At 40.8% G+C, this 22,302-nt stretch overlaps 1 protein-coding gene across 1 annotated transcript in view; it reads left to right on the top strand.

The window, feature by feature from the left end:
- LOC121946732 (1-phosphatidylinositol 4,5-bisphosphate phosphodiesterase eta-2-like) overlaps positions 1–22,302 on the top strand; it is a 257,118-nt gene that overhangs the window by 193,884 nt on the left and 40,932 nt on the right. The window contains 5 exon segments of the mRNA XM_042491458.1: positions 10,051–10,221; positions 15,369–15,462; positions 17,735–17,762; positions 17,764–17,936; positions 18,513–18,633. Of these exon segments, the coding sequence (XP_042347392.1) occupies positions 10,051–10,221; positions 15,369–15,462; positions 17,735–17,762; positions 17,764–17,936; positions 18,513–18,633 (587 nt within the window).

Genomic DNA, 22,302 nt, shown 5'->3' with positions numbered 1-22,302 from the left:
TCATAACATTCACAGTACATTCACTAAATCAACAGTAAATATCTCTGAATCCACACATGTTGTCTGTGTCACAAATGGAGTCCCCCTGTCTGCAGTTTGTGTTTTGGTTTGTAAGTTTTGAAACCAGATCGAATTCAGCTACCCAAAACTCAACTGATAGCAATTACGACTCAGCTCATTTTGGTTACTCTGAAATGTAACATACACACAATCAGGTTACAGTCTCTCACTGACTGTGCCTGTCGTCTGCTTCATGTGTTTTTATGTGTTGTAAGTTGATAGATATGCAGAGAGGGAGGACAGAGAGGCAAGCTGATGTGCTGCAGTGCCATGCCATGGCAAGCTAACGGTTGGTAATGGATAAAACTGAGCAAAATGTAGCACAGGGTGTCAGTTTGAGTCAGTGACTGATATGTGGCAGGACCTGTTGGGTTCAGCAGGTCTAATGTTAAAGACACTATACAGGTCTGGCTCAAGTCTCAGTTTTAGCTGATGAAGTAATTACTCTCTGGTGGAACTTTCCCAGAGAAAGATGGAAGCAAGTTTGTCCTCTGAAAAATCCAGCGAATTGAAAAACAAATTTTCTCAGTTTTTTTTAATTCTCTGTCCATGTGTTAATTGATAATTTATCTATTTTCTGCTAAATATGTGTTAAAAATGTATCCATCCCTTTTTGTGTAAAAAAAAAAAAAAAAAAAAAAAAAAAATCAATTCAGTTCATCCAATTAATTTGACTTTATGCAACTAGTTAGCTGCACTGGTCATATAAAGCTACACTTCACCATTACAAGGTTGTAGTAGCTAACAGAGCAATACAAAGAGAGATGGGAGGAGATGTGTGTTTGCATATCAGAGGGCAAAACCTTTGTTTTCATTTCCAAAATGGTGTGTTGGGGGTTTAATGGATTCATCTCTCTACTGCCTGCTCTGCAGCAGCTCTGCAGCAGCTCTGCAGCAGGTCTGCTGTAGCTCCGTTTTGCACTGAGCTCTAAGCCAACCCACTTTTTAGCAGTCCAAGTTGATGAAAATCTCTGTTGTAATTGTGCATCGTTCAAATATTTGCTTTTACAAGGAAATATGTCACAGTACGGAAGCTACAGATGCTCAAACTTCCATCTCACAGGGACTTTAACTCCTGCCACACAGCATATTTGTACAGAGGGACTTCGGACAGACGGTTAAAACAGAGAAAATGAAATGCCTACAAATGGAACAGGCTTGGTGTGTATTGACTCGGTCACCTCAAAGCTGAAGTATTAGTAAGTTTGGTCATCCTGATTTTTAGAGCAACACACTGACAGGTTGATTTAACTGTTGAATATAAAATGTTATTACAATCCATTCAACTCTCATCATGCATTTGACTTTATAGATGTGAAGCTTGTCTAATTTACAATTTGTAACATGTCACATTGAATATGCAGTCCAGTTCCTTTAGACAGTAAATGGGCTCATCAGGTCACTTGAGACTGCAGTATGTGCTCACTTGCTGGCAGATTGTGAATGAGCAGTAAAGACGCTCTGACTGATTGCCACCACTACAGATGTTGGCAAACAACCGGCTCAGTTACTAACTGTCCTCCTCAGCAGAGGGATTAGCATGCTGCCGTGTTAGGCGTCTTGTTTTAGCCTCCCTCCAACATAGCAGCTTGCCGTCACTAAGTCCTGCAGACTGTTGGCGGTCGCCCATATGGTGCTGCTGGGACACAGATGGCCTCTGGTGTAATGCAGGGTAACACAGCAGGGACAGATCTGGACCTGTGTGTGGACATTCATGAAGAATTGTGTGTTTACAATCACTCGGCTAGTTCTTTATCATATTTTAACAGTGAAACCAATAATAAATCCATCTACTGATCATGAAATCTGTCTGTTATCTCATAGCTGATCCTGATAGTGGTCAGCGCCGTCACGATGGGCACGCGCATCAGCACAGCTATGCTTGCGTGCTACAGTCAGATGCCTCTGCTTATAATATACCTGCGTACAACAATGGAACAGGAATGTCACAAGTGGTATTTCTGTCATCACTGCAGGACTCACTCAGAGCCCATCATATGATGACCTGATTAACGGGCTGACAGCAGGTAAAACAGACGTGTGTCTCTACAGAGCCTCCAGTAGCTGCTGAAAAATGCCTCTTCTATAGTTCTGTAGTGGACCATTTATGCAAAGTTCATAAAGTTTTATTGTTATACCAAAGAACAGAAATATATAACTCTCTTTAAGCATTAATGTGCTGCATGCGAGTGACCTGTCAGTCGGTAGAACCTCATGTGTACTCCTCTTGGTTTGTTTCTAAAAAGTCTGTGTGAACAGAAATCAAACCAGAACTAAAATGCAACAATGTATCATATTTTTACCCTTGATCTGGACCAAATGAACTGAACTGCAGGTGTGAAAGCAGCCTAAAAGAAGAACCATGACCATCTACCTCCAATATGTTATTTACATACCCTGTACAGGATAGTTGCAGGTAATGTTGTGTACATTTCGTAAAAGTCAGGTACTGTTGCTATTTGAATCACAGTCAGGTGGAGGATTGTCCTTGCGTATTAAAGCAAATTGCACTGTTATAGAATTGAACATATAAATCCTCACAGAAACTCATAGTAACAACAGATGCTCCTGTGATATACAGTCAATGATTTGTGCACCAATTCAGTTTAATTTGAATTAGAAGTAAGGGAAATGACTGAGTTTACCAGAGTTCAAATTTACCGTCAACTCAAACAGACATCAGTTTGTTTCCACCAAAACTGGAATCAGAGCATCACAGCTGAGTCAATCGGGAGACTGTCAGCAGAATCCTTCAGGTGAGAGCTGTGTGAAGGATGAAAATAGCAAAACCTGCAGGGAGAAAAACCTGCACTGACTTTAAATGCTGTTATTGTGGCAGTTAACCTCACCTCAGTGCTTTCTTTCTCCACTTTGATTGTTTACTTGTCGTACTAGTGCTGTTGTCTTTGATTTATTTTAATCCAAATGATCAGTAGTTGTTTATATCCGCAGTTTGTCTCGGGCACATTTACAGGATTTTATGATTTTCCTGTATGTGCATCAGGAGGCTGATCTCTCAGATTTTCCATTAAGACACCAACTCACAGTAACACGTCAGGAACTTAAAAACACAAGCAGAGTGGAAAAACAGAAGCTTTTAGCTGTTACTGGCCAACCTTAACCTTTCTGCATTTCAAACAAGGTGTGACTGACCATTAGATAATTTAGTCGATAGAAAATGAGCCCAGTTGTCAGTGTCCAGGGTGTTTTGCGATAATACAGCTTGTAGTAATTAAGTATATCAAAAATACTTTGCGCTTCCACATACATAAAGTTCACCTCAACACTTTCCACATGAAAACAAGCTCATTTAGAGCTTAATTTCCTCTGCTTTTCATAGAGCAACTCCTCCAGGCATTCTCTTGTGATGGAAAGCAAAGTAAGAACACACTAGTCTGTACATGCCCATCTGATGTGATTCACTGTGGAGGAAGCCGTATAGGAAAAATATGTCATTGTTGTTGTTTTAGTACTGTGAATCAAAGTGGGTGGAGTATCAGCCCAACATTTTAAAGTAAATGAATTTAAACTGCAGAGTTATTCAGCATTGGTTGACGAGGGAGGGAGGTGGGCAGGAAGGAAACTTAACTGAATGTAACTGAATTTAACTAAACTGTTTTAATTAGACCAGGATTAAACCCTTTGAAACCCACATCAACATCACTTTTCTTGTGCTGCATTCAGAATTCAGATTTAGTATTTAAAATATTATATTTATATACTAATATATATGTATTTAAAACTTTGGATCCCAAGCAAATTGGTTTGAATTCTTTTGAAAATATCAGAAAAAAAGGCAATAAGTAACTTGACAAGAAATATCATACATAATGCAAAAAATTAGTAGATTTAGATAATGACTTTAACATTTTAAGATAATATAAAATATCAAAAAGCATTAAAAAAAACCCTCCTGTTGTTTTTTTAAACAAATTTTCTGGTAATTGTACTTTTTCCTAATTTTTTGCTTGTCACCTTCTCCCCATGTTTTTGAAAGAAATCAAGCCAGTTTACTCAGGTTTTAAATGGTTATAATATCTGCCAGAAATGACTGCCTCAAGTAAAATACAACAGAGGGTGACAGAATTTCATTTGTGGTGCCTGCAACATTCATCCATTACAATAACATAAGCTGTTGAAGACACTAGAGAGCTCCAAAAAGCTAGTAAGTCAAGTCAATTTTATTGAAAAAGCCCATGATCGCAAAACACGTTTTGCCTCAGAGGGCTTTACAGCATACGACATCCCTCTGCCATTAGACCCTCACATCACTTAAGAAAAAATGACTGAAAAAGAACCCCTGTAAGTCCCATGCGTATATTGATAGTGGAGGCGTGGCTCATAATAATGGCAGTAGAAGGTTGCGTCAAGCACGACCACAGGTATAGCTTCGGACAGGACCACAGCAATGGCAAAACCAAGACCATGATCAGGGCGAGCTGGGGTACAGTATCAGTGCAGCCACAGCACGAGCACAACCAAAGGCAGGATCACAGCACCAGCACAGCTATCAGGCGCAGCCAAGATTGCTGCCAGGATCCGGGAAAACTAGGAAACAAGGGAGCAGGAATGCTCCAGAGAGGCAACGGAGTTAGTGTAATGCAGTAAACACACAAGCATTTTCAGATTGAGGGAGCAAGAAAAGGAAAAAGGAGCTCCTTGACCGAAACTGGAAGATGGTTCCATAGGAGAGGAGTGTGGTAACTGAAGGTTCTGGCTCCCATCCTCCTTTTGGTGACTTTGGGAACCATAAGTAACCCTGCGTTTTCAGAGCGCAGTGATCTTGGGGTTGGTAAGGGACTATGAGCTGCGACAGATGGGGTGGAGCCTGACTATTTAGAGCTTTGTAAGTAAGGAGGAGGATTTTAAATTCAATCCTGGATTTCACAGGGAGCCAGTGCAAAGAAGCTAAAACAGGAGAAATATGGTCCCTTTTCTTGGTTCCCGTTAGAACACATGCAGCAGTGTTCTGCACCAGTTGGAGAGACCTAAGAGATATGTTGGGGCAACCGAATAATAAAGAGTTACAGTAATCCAGCCTAGAAGTAACAAATGCATGTACTAATTTTTCTGCATCTGTCTGGGACAGGATATGTCTAATTTTTGCCATGTTACACAAGTGAAAGAAAGCAGTCCTAGAAGTTTGTTTTATAAGATAAGATAATCCTTTATTAGTCCCACAGTGGGGAAATTTCCAACATTGCAGCAGCAAAGGGATAGCAAAATAGCAAGATAACTGTACAAAATAAACTATATTAATAAATAAGTACAAAAACGTGCAGGATGAAGATGAAGGAAATAAGCACAGAGGACGACGTAAACAAACAATATATACAGTATTTACAACGCCGAGAAACTCAACAGTTAAATAAAGAATGTTCACAGTTGCATGGGTGAAAGTGAAATTGCACTTGTGGTATTAAGCTGTACAAGTGGAGTCAGTTATTGTTGTGTGTGGTCTACTGGGAGCAGTGCTGGTTGTACAGTCTGACTGCAGCAGGGAGGAAGGACCTGCGGTAACGCTCCTGCGGCAAAAGATAGATCTTGATTGAATAAAACTCTGAGGTTCCTTACAGTTGTGCTAGAGGCCAAGGTAGTGCCATCTAGAGAAATTACATCCTTCTGTGGTGTTTGGGGCCATTTCTGAGGTATTTGGGGCCAAGAACATCAACTTCAGTTTTGTCTGAATTCAATATCAAGAAATTACGGCTCATCCAGGCTTTTATGTCCTTAAGACATGTTTGAGGTCTAGATAACTGGTCAGTTTCATCTGGTTTCATAGATAGATACAGTTGCGTATCATCAGCAATCATCAACAATGGAAATTTACAGAGTGATTTCTAATTATGTTGCCTATGGGGAAGCATATATAAGTGTATCTTGACTTACTGTTTTGTCACACATACTGAACCCAAGGTCAACTGAGAGTCTAAAGTCATGCTAGCAGCTCTGTAGGGCTATACTAAATACTGACATCAGCGTGCTAACACAAGTTTGGTTTTGATTAGTTATTTGATGTTATGAATGTGGGTTTGGTGTGCTTGAGATCAGTGGAGCTTCTTGTGATTGGTCAGGCAGCGGGAACTCAATACCACAGAGCTCCCTGCTGTGCACATTTGATTGATGTCATTGGTGCAAGATGGCAGCATTTATCCAGAATATTTAGACTTCATTGTTATATTGTAGGAGGAAGTGACATGTTATCCATCTTTGTGCAATCATTGATTTGACTATTGATTGCTCCAGCTGCAGTGTCACAGTGTCACAGTGTCATTGCTCCTTGCAAATGATATGATTCCACCAGAAGAGTGTTATGCTCCAGACTTTTCCTTGCTTGGTGTTGAGTGGTGTGTTGTTGTTGTTGCCCATGAGTCCCAAGAAGTTGGCTGGCTGTGATAGCTGGAGTTGTAAATGACATCAAAGACATGGCCTCCTCCAGCAGAGGCTTTGTTCAATGATTTATCAGAGCAGGGACTCACAGATGAGGAGGAAAAGCTTTGTAGGAAGAGAAGGCTGCAATTCTAAGTGATGAATTTATCCATATTAGCTGTTGAGCTAAAGCACAGGGCACAAGGCTGCTAACAACTTAAGTGGCTGGATTCATGCATAATGAATGGGCATGAATAAGGCTAGATTGATGTCTTCTATCCAATAAAAAGACTCCATTCTGCAGCTGTGCTTCCGCTACTTTGTTACCCTCCTGGGGCTAAGATGTGTCCTGAATAAGAGGAAACACTTCTGAACAGAATTCCTCACTTTAGAGAAAGGTTCAGGATGCAAGTTAACTGCTGATTTGTTGTCATTTGTTTTCACCTTATGTTGCTGGTCACCACAGATTCTTATAGGTAAGAAAGTTAACAGTGGAATGAATCTGTAACACCTGCACACTTGTTTCATGCCATACAAGTTTATTCAAGACAACGATTCAATACTGCTTGGGTCTTTGTCAAGTCAAATGTTTAAAAAGATAAAACCACACCTATATTTATACATAAAGCAAGCCAATAGGCAGACGAGCTGTTCGGTAGCAAATGTGGTTAACCATCTGAACTATTGAGGGTTGTAAAACAATTGAAAATCAACAATTAAATAAATTGCACAGAAAACACATAGAAAAACTACATATGAAGAAGAAAACAGTGATGTCAAGGCAGTATTACAAAACGTCAAACATGTCTCATTTGATAAAAACACTATATCAAGATTCTTTATATCAAAGTTTTTCTATATATTTAAATACTTAATATTAAAATCCATCATCAGTCTACATCACTTACATTCACGGTCTTATTAAATTAAGGTTATGGGAGAACAGAAGTAATCTCACTGCAGTCTTACCACCACACAGACAATGTCAGCTCAGAGCTCAGTTCTTTAATTATTCTTGTCTTGTGAGTAAAACTATCTGAATGCATCTGTACCTGTCACTCGTGTGTCACTAACTCACAACTTAGTGACAACTAAGTGACATGTATGTAAAACCAACAGCAAAGTCTGGTGACAGGAAGTGTTTGTCTTGTCTCTCTTGAGTCATTTGGCTTCCTGTGTTTGGGCTGTGTCGGACAGAAAATGTGGTGGTGACAGTTGGAAGAAAATGTGTTAGTGGAGCAAGTTTTGACTTTGCCGTCAGAGAACTGACACTGAGACTTTTTCCCTGTTAGTGGAGGGGACTAATGACTTCAGTGTGGTCTGTGTGCCGGGTTGCGTGCCTTCTTCTCTGCTATTGATGTGTGCATTCGGCTACAGCCTCGTCCTCGCAGGAGATTCAATACACTTTGACAATAAAGTTTGCACTTTGTACAAAACTATAGCAAGCAAAGCAGGACAGCCAAAGAAAAACTGTGTGAACCTGTGGATTCCAGGTCATCCAAAAAGCAACAGGCTTTGAAGCTAGTTTTCATAGGGGCTCAGACACTATTTGAAGGTGAAAGTCATACGCCAATTTTAAGAACTTCAGTGCTTTGTACATTTCCCCTTGTCTGGCAACATCTTTACCATATTGAATGAATCTGAATCTGGGAGAAAGAAGATTTGGCCCAAAAAGACTAAAATGATACAAGAGGCGTCTGTGGATAAATTTTTGCCCCACGAAATGACTCGTTTCACTTTTAGAATTTGATCCATTTGGTCCATTTTATTTCCATTCATGTTACTGGAGAGCTAAACCGGAAGTAGCTGGCTCGGCAGGTGAAAGTCTCTAGTGCACCTTATTGATAGGTCCAATGATGCAGATCATCTGTGTCATTTTAAATAGTTAAATAGTTGAACTTTTTTGGCTTTATGTACCACTGAGCAACTTTCATAGGAAAGAATAGGGCCAACACTGTAGGCATTTTTGCTTTACATATTGGCTCGAATTAGGCTTGGGTTGTATGTAATATTTCATACACTCCTGAAATTTCACCGGGATATTCAATGTATGATGGTGTAAGTGTGTAGCATTCACTTCATTCAAACTTGACAGAAACAAAATAAAACTCACCCAAATCATTGTGGTTACTCTTGCTAATTATCTAGTTAGTGAGTCCACTGTTTCAACAATGACCAGCCTCAGTTTGGTCCAAATAAGTCCTTAATTCACCAAGTTAGATGTAAAAAAATAAAACGTGCTGTAATTCCCCAAAGTCTGTCTCTGCCTGCTGTTTACAGTCCGGTAACTTCTTTAGCTGCGGGAAAATCTTCAAGCAGGGGACCCAGTGCAGCACTTCATTTATAGGGAAACTGAGATAAGTCACCTCCCAAACATGTGACAGTTTTTTTTAAAATCTAAAGGTCCTATTAAGTATTAAAAGACAATCTGCATGCTGTCTAATTAACAAAAGCAAACTTGCAACATTTCTTTACTAGACCTTCACCAGACACACAGGTCTAGTACAGAAACATTGCGTCCAAACCCTCCCTCTTCTACACACCTGTCTTGAAATCGATGTGCAACATGTTGTTCTGTTCTTTATTCAAGGATTTACAAACCACATTGAACTTATTTATACAGTTAGACATCTGACGCTCAAATAATAAAACTCCAGTGGAATGTTATTTCCCCACTATGAAGGGAGAAACTCAGTCATTTTGTATTCATGTGCTGCTCTCTGATACTCTGTTCCAAGCCCAGTGTGTGTCGCAGACTGAGCTGCTCAGAGGCCAAGCTCCAACTAGCAAAGACGTCATCGCCCGACAGCGAGCAGCTGCTGCTGCGTGGCATATGGAGCCAGTCACTGACTGCCTCAGTAAACTAAAGCAAGGATTACATGGGTCATGACGTGACCCCCGCAGTGCTCTCGTTAGGCTCCTTTAGCCTTTTGGAGGCTGACTCGCTGTCTGTCCAGTTCATTACAACTACATACCCAAACTGATCTTTGTGACATGAGCTGGAAACAGTCAGGTCAGTACAGACACAGAGATGATAATGAGGTCAAAGTTAATCAGACGAGTGCTATGTTGGTCAATTAATAGTTTGACAAAATGCATTTATTACCAGCTGCTAACGAGAGAAAACAGACTTTATGAAACAAAAACTGATTACATTTTTCTATCAACGATGAGGTAAGAGGTGACTGAAATACACAAAGTTTTTGTGAGCTAATTTATCTATATTAAATGCAAAAAGACTAATATGTTAAGTATTTTCGTCACCTACAACTGCAGTAAAAGTTTTTTTTCCTTGAGTAAGACCAGAGTATTTTTATTAAACTAAAAATTCACAAAAAACATGAAATCACATGAAAAAATGAACACTAAATCAAACAAAATTTAATTATAAACTGTCTTTAAACATTTTTGATGATTTCTATGTTACCAAATTTCTTGCTTTTGATGGTTGAGGTTGAGGTGGAAATGTAGCGAAAAAAAAAACGAAGCTGATACACAGAACTGCTGGTGTCAGTAGTAGCTGTTAAAAGTATGTCAAAAAATTTGAGAATTTTAAACAGAGACTGTGATGGGAAGAACAAACCGAAGTAAAACTGTTCCTTGTTCTCTTTGTGTGTGTAGGAAGCAGACACAGATGACAACCAGGGGACACTGGGCTTTGAAGAGTTCTGCTCCTTCTACAAGATGATGTCAACCCGTAGGGACCTGTACCTCCTCATGCTCACCTACAGCAACCACAAAGACCACCTGGACACAGACGACCTGGCCCGCTTCCTAGAGACTGAGCAAAAGGTAGACACTGTCTGCATTTCAGCTTTTCAACTACTACTAAGATTGACATTGAAACATGCATAACTGATTTATTGTTGGATAACTGCTGAACTTAGAATGGTCAGCTTAAAAAGGCTATAATAGTGCTGCAGCAGAACTAGACACTTTTTTTCACTCATTCTTCTTCCTTGTCTAAACTTGGAGCCTATGTTACTCACAATGCAACTCGGCAGTAAACAGTTTGGCTGGAGATTTGTTTGTAATTCTGTGTATTTGCTTAATTTCTGTTTGTCTGACATTCAGACCGGAAGCCTGCACAGCTGTAGACCACTGTCTGACCAAAAAACAACAAAACCTGTTGGTTTTTGCAAGTCATCGCTGTTTTTCAGCCACAAAGTGTTGGTGGTTTTTAGTGACCCGTTGCTGTTTTTACATTGGGATGGTGCCAAAAAGTGTTTTTTTTTTCTACAATGACATCACTGCACCTCCTTGGATAATAACACACAAACAGAGCATTTTAAGCTAATAAAAAAGGATCTTTTCCTAACCATAGCCAAGTAATTTTTGTGCTAAAATGTAACCACGTTAACCACAATGTTAAAATGTCTTATTGTATCTGCTACATGCTGGGTCTTCAACCTTGAGGGAACCCTGGGGAGTCCTCAGAGTTACTGTAGGGGGTCTGCCAAATTAGTTTAGCAATTTAAATATCATAAATGTTTGTTTACCACAGAGCATATTTTCTGCCATTATCTAAACTCTAATGGCTCATCCCTTCTTTTATATCTGAGCTACCAAACAGTTGCAAACAGTTAAAAGCTTACACTCCTCAGGAAAAAACAGACATGCATGAATATTTCTGTCTCTATCATCCCAATTTGTGTGCAGTAGTGGTCTTTTATTGCTCAAGGCCTTGAAAAGGTTCTTGGTAAACAGTGAACCAATCAAATTTAAAAGCCCTTCATGAACTGCTTTAAAAACTCAGCAGAAGTTTGCCGTTTCTGCTCTTTCTCAGTTTTGTGGGCTGAACACCCATTAGGCTCCTCGTTTTTTGCTTCTGCAAGGTGGTAGGTCAAAAGCTTAAGTGAGTAGCCATCGGGCCCTGAAGTGGTGCTAAATGTAGGGAAATAAAGACAGTGAGGGCCCTTCAGGGGCATTAGCATTAGTACCATCACAGCACTTGAGATGCACTACTAAAAGGTTTCTCCTCACTAATGATGCCACCGCCTCAAAAAGCAAAAAAGAGCAAATGAGCTGGTTTTTCTTTAAGGACCCAGAGCGTTCGTCCTTCAGCTAATTTGCACTGTGGCAGGCTGTTTAAATGTTTAGAAACAGTCACTTAAAAAGCAGAAGGCTATGTTTGAATAGATTTCGTCAGTTCTGCTCAGGTAGACAATTACACTCAGCATTTAGTTCTTACACTCAGCAATTAGTTCTGGCACCTTGAATAAGATGGCTTTCCTTCTTCTGTTATTGGACAGCGGTGGAAGCAGATGTGTGAAGTGATTTGCTTGAGAATGATGTCAACATGCAGCAGAGTTATCTAATTAACTACACACTTTGCTGCTATCTGTGTTTTTGGGCCTCAAATAACAAAAAAAGAGGGTGTGAAATGGTCCAGGTTGTGGATTCAAGTGTCTGTTGGAGTGCTGCTGTTGGTTGTGTGTCTTACTGTACTGCTCTGGAGCTGATAACTGACTGAACTGTGGTAATGGCAAACAATAGCCAGTCTCTCTTCCCACGCTGTCCAAACTAAACTGTTCCCAAGGCAGAAGGGAAGAGAACAGTGTTGTTGGACATTTAGTTGGACAACCTTACAACTACCACATTATTAGACTGGTCAGTCTTTCTGTATTTATGAATATCTCAGAGCCTGTTTACACCTGGTGTTGCCATGAATTTCAGTGAACAGAATATGAGTGGACAGCTGAGACGCATTACCGCCCACGTCACTTACACTCGAAAGTCAAAGGGCTGTGCACACAGTTATTACATCTTAGTCACATTCATGATTGTGTCAGTACAGCTGGAGATATGGCTGTCAGCAGAATTAAGCAGTCTCCTTCCACAGGGCAAAATGATGGACAGTCACGCAACACCTCATCCAACATGGCATAAAACGGGAAAGTTGCAGCATGTTGGCACACTGCCATCAATACAACAGCCAGGTCTCACTTCCAGCTCGTCATATACCACTGCTTTGCCAGTGGATGTCAGTGTCAGACACCAACGCACAGAGGCACCTTTTACGGCTCTATATAAATCTCTGCTGGGCTGGTTCCTTCTTATTTGTGTATTTATGGTTTTTTTGTAACCTTAACCACAAACTTTTCAAGTAAACTTAAGCCATAATGCGTTTTCATCCTGGTCGTGGAACTGTGGACCAGCTCTGGACCCTTTGCAAGGTCCTTGAGGGTGCATGGGTGTTTGCCCAACCAATCCACATGTGTTTTGTGGACTTGGAGAAGGCATTCGACCGTGTCCCTCAGGGAGTCCTGTGGGGGGTTCTCCGGGAGTATGGAGTATCGGACCCCCTGATACGTGCTGTCAGACTCATTTCCATTTAGGGTTGGACTCCGACAGGGTTGCCCTTTGTCATCGATCCTGTTCATAACTTTGATGGACAGAATTTCTAGGCGCAGCCAGGGCGTTGAGGGGGTCCAGTTTGGTGACCTCAGGATTGGGTCGCTGCTTTTTGCAGATGATGTGGTCCCGTTTGTTTCTTCGGGCTGTGACCTTCAGCTCTCACTGGATCGTTTCGCAGCCGAGTGTGAAGCAGCTGGGATGAGAATCAGCACCTCCAAATCCGAGATCTCAGCCAGAAAAGGGTGGGGTGCCCTCTCCAGATCGGGGAGGAGATCCTGCCACAAGTGGAGGAGTTAAAGTACCTCAGGGTCTTGTCCATGAGTGAGGGAAGGATGGAGCGGGAGATCAACAGGCAGATCGGCTTCTGCTGTAATACAGACTTCGCACCGATCTGTCGTGGTAAAGAGGGAGCTGAGCCAAAAGGCAAAGCTCTCGATTTCCCGTTTGATCTTCGTTCTTACCCTCACCAATGGTCACAAGCTTTGGGTAGTGACTGAAAGAACAAGATCACGGGAACAAGCGGCCAAAATGAGCTTCCTCTGTAGGGTGGCTGGGCTCTCCCTTAGAGATAGGGTGAGAAGTTCGGTCATTCAGGAGGAGCTCGGAGTAGAGCTGCTGCTCTTCCGCGTTGAGAAGAGCCAGATGAGGTGGCTCGGGCAACTAATTAGGATGCCTTCAGGACGCCTCCCTGGTGAGGTGTTCAGGGCATGTCCCACCGGTAGGAGGCCCCAGGGAAGACCCAGGACACGCTGGAGAGACGATGTCTCCCAGCTGGCCTGGGAACGCCTCGGGATCCCCAGGGAAGAGCTGGATGAAGCGGCCGGGGAGAGGGAGGTCTGGGCTTCCCTGCTTAGGCTGCTGCCCCAGCGACCCAATCCTGGATAAGCAGTAGACAATGGATGGATGGATGGATGGAAGAGAAGTGGTCAAATGGGTCCTAGACCACCTCAGCAGGTGGTCTGAGTGATCGGATCACAGTGTATCTCGGTGGTCATTTACAACTGTCCACTTGCGATCTGATCACACAAAACACATGTTAATACTAGGTGTAAAAAGGGCTGTTCATGTATTATAAATAAAGCCCACTGAACAATTTTTTTGATTGATCTAGACCTGTTATATTCATATAGACTATAGATATACACCTCAATTCTGACATTAAAGCTGGTATCTAAAAAAGGTCTCCGGCAGTATACCTAGAAGCCTCCTAAAGGCCTGAGGTGGAGGGTGAAAATAACTGCTGTAATGGTTCACATGGTAGAGTCACTGTCCACAGCACCAGTTCTGTCAGTGCAACAACACAGCACTGACTTGAGTCAACAGCAATGTCTTTCAGGACAATAGCATTTATTTTTGATAAATTATGGCTATGTAATCTTTTCTGCATTGAAAATGCATTATAAATGGGAGCTTATCTTTATATTTCAATGGCAAACAGATATGGGTGCAAAAAACTCTCCAAAGGAAATACAAAAAACAATTTAAAGTTAATAAACAGTTTAGTAATCTGATGTTGATGCTTTCTTACATATTTGCTGAAATGCAATAAAGCTGTGTGTGTGTGTGTGTGTGTGTGTTTGTGCGCGTGTGCGTGCGTGCGTGCGTGCGTGTGCGCACAGAGCTGTCAGCAGCTTGCAGGCTCTCTGCTGCTCAGTGAGCTGTTTGGTGCCAGTCCTCAGTAACAATGGATGTGGGCTAACATCTGCTGAGTGTCTGGATTTCCTCTGCACACAACATGCTCTCATCCAGATTAGGATGGGATGGTTAGTGAACTCAGGTGGCACAGTGGCGTCGTGGTAAGCACTTTTGCCTCACAGCAAGAGGGTCTTTGGTTCGATCTGTGGGCGGGGCCCTTCTTTGCGGAGTCTGCATGTTCTCCCTGTGTCTGCGTGGGTTCTCTCCGGGGTCTCCGGCTTCCTCCGACATTCCAAAGACATGCAGGTCAGGTTGATTGGGGACTCTAAATTGCCCTTAGGTGTGACTGTGAGCGTGACAGGTTGTCTGTCTATATGTGTCGGCCCTGTGATAGTCTGGCAACCTGTCCAGGGTGTACCCCTCCTTCCGCCTGATGACAGCTGGGATTGGCTCTAGCCCCCGCAACCCTTGCGAGGACAAGCGGTTACGGACAATAAATGAATGGTTAGTGGACTCCACTTAAAACACTTTTAGGCACTCACCCTGCACAGTGCTGTAGAAGTGGGTTTGAAAGCCATTTTCTAAAATGGAAACAGTACTGTGGAAAAAAAGTCTCAGCAGGTTACTGAGCCAAAGCCACGGTCCCTCACATGGTTTACAGTGTCACAAAAACACGGACACACGATGAGAGTCCCGGCTGAGCCCCACCCCCTTTAAATGATTAATAGAGATGTGACTGATTGATCAGGGGGCTTTAAAGAGCAGCTACCAGACTGACAGCTCGATTGTGGAAGCAGGATGGACAGAAAACTGACAGTCGGGGAGCGCTCGCATCATCACATATTCAAGCTGGAGGGGAATTTCTTTACCAGGAATGCATTAGTTCTCGTTGTGTTTTTGGTGTATACATAGTTTCGGTTTTTGACATGCATTTACTTAATCTGTAGATGACCAAGGTGACCAAGGACCATTGCCTGGAGATTATCAACAAATTTGAGCCGTGCTCTGAGAACCAGAAGCAAGGAGTTCTGGGAATTGATGGTAAGTCCTCTTTAATTCCAATTCTCTTGTGTTTGGAACTGAACTGAATTTTTCTTCTGAAAGTTTTCTATTTCACCATCTACATATTAAATATTCTGTTCATATTTACTGCTATTCAAAGAATCCCCTTTCAGAACTAACGCTTAATGTTATTTTTTTCTAAAATGTTCCCCAACAAGGTCAGATTTTTGCAAAAGGACTTGTTGCAGTCCTTGGCTCTATCAAAGGTGTCAGATGGCTTTAAGCCAATCACTTTGGCTTTGAAGAATGGGCTCTTTTTATTCTTTTCTGAATAGCTGATTACATTCCATTCATCTGGCAGATGCTTCTGTCCGTAGAGACTCACAATGAGAGCATGTTCAGGGCTACAGTGCGAGTGCCACCAAGTGATGGGGATTTTTCTTTGGAAAGAGTATAGACTTTAATAAGTCATTCATTGCAAAGTCCAGAGTCTTTTATTAGTATTGACTGTTTGAAGGTAAAGTTACAACATAAGTTTCAGTATGTGTTTATGAATCCACGCTCACAGTTTGAATCATCTTTCTGGCTGCTGCTGTGCAGAATATCTGCTGTATTTTTATAGTGCTTAGAAAAGATATGACACAAAAACATCATTTTTTCCTGTCTCTTTTTGGAAAGATAAATCAATAAAATGAGAATATCTGACTGCTGAGTACACAGGTGGGAAATATTCTTGTATGCTTGTTTTGACTGATTAAGTTTAGAAACTTTTTATCTCTCTGTTTATTGAATATTTTAGGCACTGTGAGAGAAACAAATATTCTCAGAGAACTAAATTAAAATATTTTGAGAAACAATATGCAAAAAGTATGTTAATGGAGAGAATAACAGAATACCATATACCTTGAAAACCAAATTGGCTGTTTTTAAGGGAATCACTCAATGATTTTAATGAAAAGTGGAAATATATAGCTCCTACAGGACGAAACTGTGGACAGGATATTTCAAGAATCAAAGTATTAGTTGACCCCGTAGTCGTGGGAATGTGATCTGAACAGGGGGTGCTGAAAGGAAAATTGTGTGTGTGCTTAATACTACTGACATTTTTATCATGAAAAATCAATGAAGCCAATATTCAAAAAACATTTTAAGAGATGAATTAAAATGAAAATAATGTAATTCCAAAAATAAAGTCATGATTTTATATATGAAATAAGAGATAAGGAAATGTTTGCAAATAAAATCCAAACACATACAAACAAAATTTAATTTAATTTATTATATATTTTAATTTAATATATTATTATATTTATATTGTTTAATAATATTTGTTATATCATACATATTTCCTATGAAATCCATCTTTTTAATGCCCCCGCACTAGCGGTAGCAAAGGCCAGAGGTATTATTTTTTTTTATTTTATTGTTTCAGGTTATCTGTATGTACATTTGTCTAATTCTTGTGAGTGTAATATCTCCACAACACCTTCTTTAACACCTTTCTTTAAATTTCGCACTTATGGCCACTTGGACTCTAGTATGAACTGACTAGATTTTGGTGGCCAAAGGTGAAGGTCACTGTGACCTTGTATGTCTCATTTTCAAGAGCGCGATATCTCAAGAACACCTTTTTTCAAATTTGGCACAAACATCCATTTGGACTTTAGAATGAACTGATTTGAATTTTGGTGACTGATCAGTCCTGATTAGCAGAACACGCCTGATGAAGCTAATCAGGTGTCTGGAACACAAAAAGATGGTAAATATACCACATTGGACCAGAAAGTGAGCACTATCTCTGTAGTTGTTGACATTTATTATATTACACGACTACTGTTTTAATTTGAGAATGAGTACTTCTGATATTAGAAGCTAGCGATTTGGTGTGAGATTTATATGCCCTATTGATAACATAATAAATGTAATTATCCTTGCAGTTTAAATTTCAGTAAATTAAGAAATGCGAGTATAATAAGTCAATTATATTCATATAGCCCCAAATCACAACAGAATACAGCGCTGGTCTAGACAATATTCTTTAACTTACAAAGACTCAACAACTACACTTAGACAGAGAGCTTCACAGCAACTACAACAATAAATATTATGATAACAGAAATATGGCATAATAATTTTAAAAGATAAACTAAAAATAAATAAATAAAATAATATATATAGTATTTGATTCTGTGATAAAAAGTAAAGTAATTCAGTGTTGCGTTTTAAAGTTCTAAAAATGTGAGCCATGTCAGAATGGATGTAATGTAAAATTTAAAAAGCAAAGTAGTAAAGCTGCGTTTGTTTATTCCAGGTATAACGAATTACATGCGCAGCCCAGGGGGACATCTTTAACCCAGAACACTACATCGTGAGCCAGGACATGAACCAGCCGCTGTGCAACTACTTCATCGCCTCCTCACACAACACTTACCTGATGGGAGACCAGCTGATGTCACAGTCCAGGGTGGACATGTACGCCTGGGTGCTGCAGGCCGGCTGTCGCTGCGTAGAAGGTCAGCGTGGACACGTGGCACACACACTGATGAAGACATATATTCACACACACACACACACACACACACACACACACACATACACTCACTGTATACCAGCACAGTTTAACATAGGGTTAAAACGTAAAGTTATTTTTTAAAGCAAGTAGCAGTGCTGATATTTTTGGATTGAAGCTCATTTATATGCCTGTAGCAGTTCACTAAAGATGCTCTAGTGAGTATTTGCGGCAGCAGAATGTTGTACCTGGAACTTAGTCAAAATAAACTACAGGGTGTGTTCATGGTAAGGAAGGAACATGGCATCCAGTGCAACATTGCACAATGATGTGTTTAACAGCAGTGGAGCTGTATGGCACCGAGGAGGAAGATATATCAGGCTCTAGATACACATGCTATGCTTGTTAGTAGATGCATTCATAGTTGGTTTGGGTCTGCATGTGGGATTTATGGTGGGTCAGAACAGTTGTGACAATGTGTTTTTAAACTATAAGCCATGTTTTTTTTTTGTATTACTGGTATCGTGATTTTTAGTAAGCTTCCTAATGACCCCTTCTACTTTTTCTGTCCTGTCCACAGTGGACTGCTGGGACGGTCAGGATGGTGAACCCATCGTCCACCACGGCTACACTCTAACCTCCAAGATCCTCTTCAAAGACGTCATCGAGACCATCAACAAGTACGCCTTCGTCAAGAATGAGTAAGTTTACACACACACACACACGGGACACCCTCCAAAGGGCCCTGCTTCCGTGCCTCGAAAGTTCAGAGGCCCTACCGTTGATCGCGAGACATGGCCAAAGGAACTCTGGGGTTACAGCGGATGCAGATGCTCAGTCAGACTGGTATCTGGGGAATTTTGAGGTCGATGCCTTGAGCTCTTTGTTCCTCGGGCCATTCCTGAGCAGTTTTTGGGGCATGGCATGGTGCATTGTTCTGCTTGGGGGTTACTGCCATCAGGGAATGCCGGTGCCATGAGGGGGTGCACCTGGTCTGTAATGATGTTTGAGTGGATGAAGCGTGTCAAAAGGCATCCACATAATTGCTAGGACCCCAGGTGTCCCAGCAGAACATCGCATTGTAACGAGACGATTAACTGCCAATGGTTTTCATGTTTTGATTGGTGTATATCTGATTCACTGACTCACATGCTCACACACTCAGCCAGTCAGAACACTCCAATAGATTGCTTTCGTGTTTTATCGTCTTTCCATTGATGGCAACTAATAAACCGTAAAGCGCGTGTGTGTACCGCTTTAGGAAAGTGGAGAGTAACCGCAGCAGTATACAGACATGCAAAATGTCAGTACACATCACAGTGTTGCATTACACAGGCTGTTGCATTGTAAAACCATGGAGAAAAATGGAGGAAATGAGGCTTGGAATACAATAGCAGGGTTGGTTGAGTTTAATACATTTCAAAGCCTCTTTACGTGTGAAACATTAATGCACTGGGTCTGCTTGTAAAGGCTCTCCCTAAAGGGTTGGTACATGTTGGTGTTCAGTCACTGTTTGGTAATGGCATGTGGAGTGATGAGTAAAATGTTTTCATTTGATCATAGACTGTACAATTAATACACATAAGCAGGGACGGGGCTGATCTAATAGTGTATCTGAATGTAGTGTGCTTGTTGGAGGACAGAGATCATTGGCTCTTACAGTGAGAGCTACACGTTTGTGTTTTTGGTCATATCATTTGATCTTATTATTTCAGGGTTTCACACACATTAATTTATTTGTGACAGGCTGCCACAACTAAATCATCCGCTGACAGAAATAGATTTTTGAAGCTGGACTGGTCATTAGGAGTAATATTGGAATTAATAAACTGTTGGGTTATTTATAGCACACTTGGAGCACAGACAGAGCAGCAGAATGTGAAGCATAATTAAAGTGAAACTGAACCATTCATTCTGCTGGATCTAAAAGTTAACTTAAACAGCCGCTCCTCTCATCCGTTGATGTGATCTGAATGCATCGACAGATGCAAGGAAACAATGCAGTGCTTCTCCTGGCGTTAAAACAAGTGTGGTTGGCTCTCATCTGGTGATCCCTTGCGTCGTGTCAGAAGTTATTTGCAAAAGGTTGAGCTGTTTTTTAGGGGGGCAGAGCCACCCTGTAAAGCCACATCTCATTCACAATAAATAGCAGCCTATCATTATCCCATTTTGAGTCTGTAAGTTTGAATGTTGCTCAACATGTCACTCCAGCATCTCTAAAGAGGTGATAAACTTTGTTCAAACCACTCAGTAAGCTCTCATGTGAAAGCTCCACTCCTTATGGTTCCTGACTCATTTAATCATGTTTTTACTTAAATTTGACTCCCGTATGTACAGAGCATACACAGTACTGATCTTACTCACACTTGAGCATATCCAGAGACATACCAACAAAGAGAGAGAGAAAGAGAGAGAGAGGAAAATATACACAGACACTCTCCTTCTCCTCCTCCTCTTCCTCCTCCTCTCCTCCTCCTCTTCCCCCTCCTCATCCTCATCCTCATCCTCACAGAATCTGCATCACAAGGTGATAATCTCATCGACATGCACAGTCTGGAGGATGCTGGGAAAAACTCTATATTTAGATCACGTCTCCTCGAGTAAAATGAAGGAGAAACACTTGCTCACTTTGTTCACCCTCGCTGTGTGTTTTTGAAAGCCGTAATTGTGGACACTATATTCCACAGATAATTGGCTAAAAGGGAGCAGGGTGAAAGGCTGCATTCAACATCAAAGAGCGATCAGATTTTCCAGGGCGATGTATAAAAGCGGACTCTGCAGAGGGCTGACGGGGACAAAACTGGCACAACACGCTTCTGTCTGACTTAGGGCAGACTGGAGGTGTATTTTTTTTTTTTTTTTTTGTGTGTGTGTGTGTGTGTGTGTGTGTGTGCGTGCGTGCAATTAAAGGGATACTTTGCTGATTTCCAACCATTTGTATGATTAGAATGTGGGTTGTTGATATGTAAATGAACTGTGGGAACCTTCCCTCCCTCTTACCAGTGCCCAAATCTTGCTGCTCATCTCTCAGCTTAAGGCGTCATCTGGCGAATGTTTTCTTGCGCCATAGCTGATGCTCGAGCTACAGATTGTAGTTCTGTATTTTCTTATGGCTGCCACCACAAACACAAAGTGTATGGAGGCAGACAGAGAGAGAGAAGGAGCTTTCTCTTAAACCTGAGCACATTGGCTTGAATTCTTTCAGAAAACATGGAGAGTAGGTAGCTGTGGCTCAAGAGGTAGAGCAGGTGATCTACTGATCAAAGGGTCAGCGGTTCAGTCTCAGGCTCCTCCAGTCAACATGTTGAAGTATCCTTGTACAAGATGCTGAACCCCAAATCAACTATTTTCTTACCAAGTTGCAATTGCCTTTTTCCCATGTTTTTAAAAGAAATCGCACCAATTTGCTCCGGGTTCAAAGGTTGAAATACTTGTGAAAGGTGTCTGAAAGCAGCACAAGGAGAGTGATGTTACTTCAGGTTCCAAAGGGTTAAACATCAACCAAACTCAGATCAAACTGTAAAACTAGGCAGAGCTGATCAAATATAAACCAACGTTATTGCCTCTTTCTTACCTAAAAGGGTTAGGGTTTGGGTGGTGTAAGGATAAACCCCTACAGGGTTCGTACAGTCATGCAAACCTGGAAAAGTCATGGAATTTTCAAATTGCAATTCCCAGGCCTTGAAAAGTTTTGAAAAACTAAATATACCGTAAAAGTTAAAATTCTGTTTCACAAATCTGTATAATAACACATGATGTGTTCAAGGACCATCAGATATTTGAAAATCCAATGATAATTTCTGTTTGACAGTTTTTGGCTGTGGTAAAATGGGTTATTTTTGGTGCCACCCACAGGTGGTATTTATATAAAATGTTATATAAAATATTAAATATTCCTGGGAGCATAATCTATGTTATTTTTTTTTAATACCAAAATTTAAATACATGCTAGACAAAAAAAAAAAAAAAAATCTTTAAAAATCTTCAATTCTTTAAAATTCTGCAGTAAAATAAACACAAAACACAGCCATTTAAAGTTGTATGCCCCTCCCCGAAAGCCAAAACGAAAAACAAAGGTCCCTCCCCAGTGCTTAAAAAATTATTTGACATGCCTGCCATTCTTCTTTTTTCACCACCCCCACCTCTCTCCTAAATACCAAACAGTCCCTAAGTTGTATTTAAATATTCAATTCTAATCCTGTTCTGAATGAATTCTTTTTTAAATTATTTATATTTAAAAAAAATCTATTATATGGTAATAAAAAAGAACCAATAAGGAGCATCGGTGGTTGATGATGAATGATTCAGAAAATCTACGATCTTGAAAATTGGTCTCAAAGTCCTGGAAAAGTCCTGAAGATATATTGGTA

The sequence above is a fragment of the Plectropomus leopardus genome, chromosome 8, assembly GCF_008729295.1.
Source record: "Plectropomus leopardus isolate mb chromosome 8, YSFRI_Pleo_2.0, whole genome shotgun sequence".
Taxonomy (NCBI): Eukaryota; Metazoa; Chordata; class Actinopteri; order Perciformes; family Serranidae; genus Plectropomus; species Plectropomus leopardus.
The sequence above is the reverse complement of the archived record's forward strand: the minus strand, read 5'-3'. Positions and strand labels throughout refer to the sequence as shown.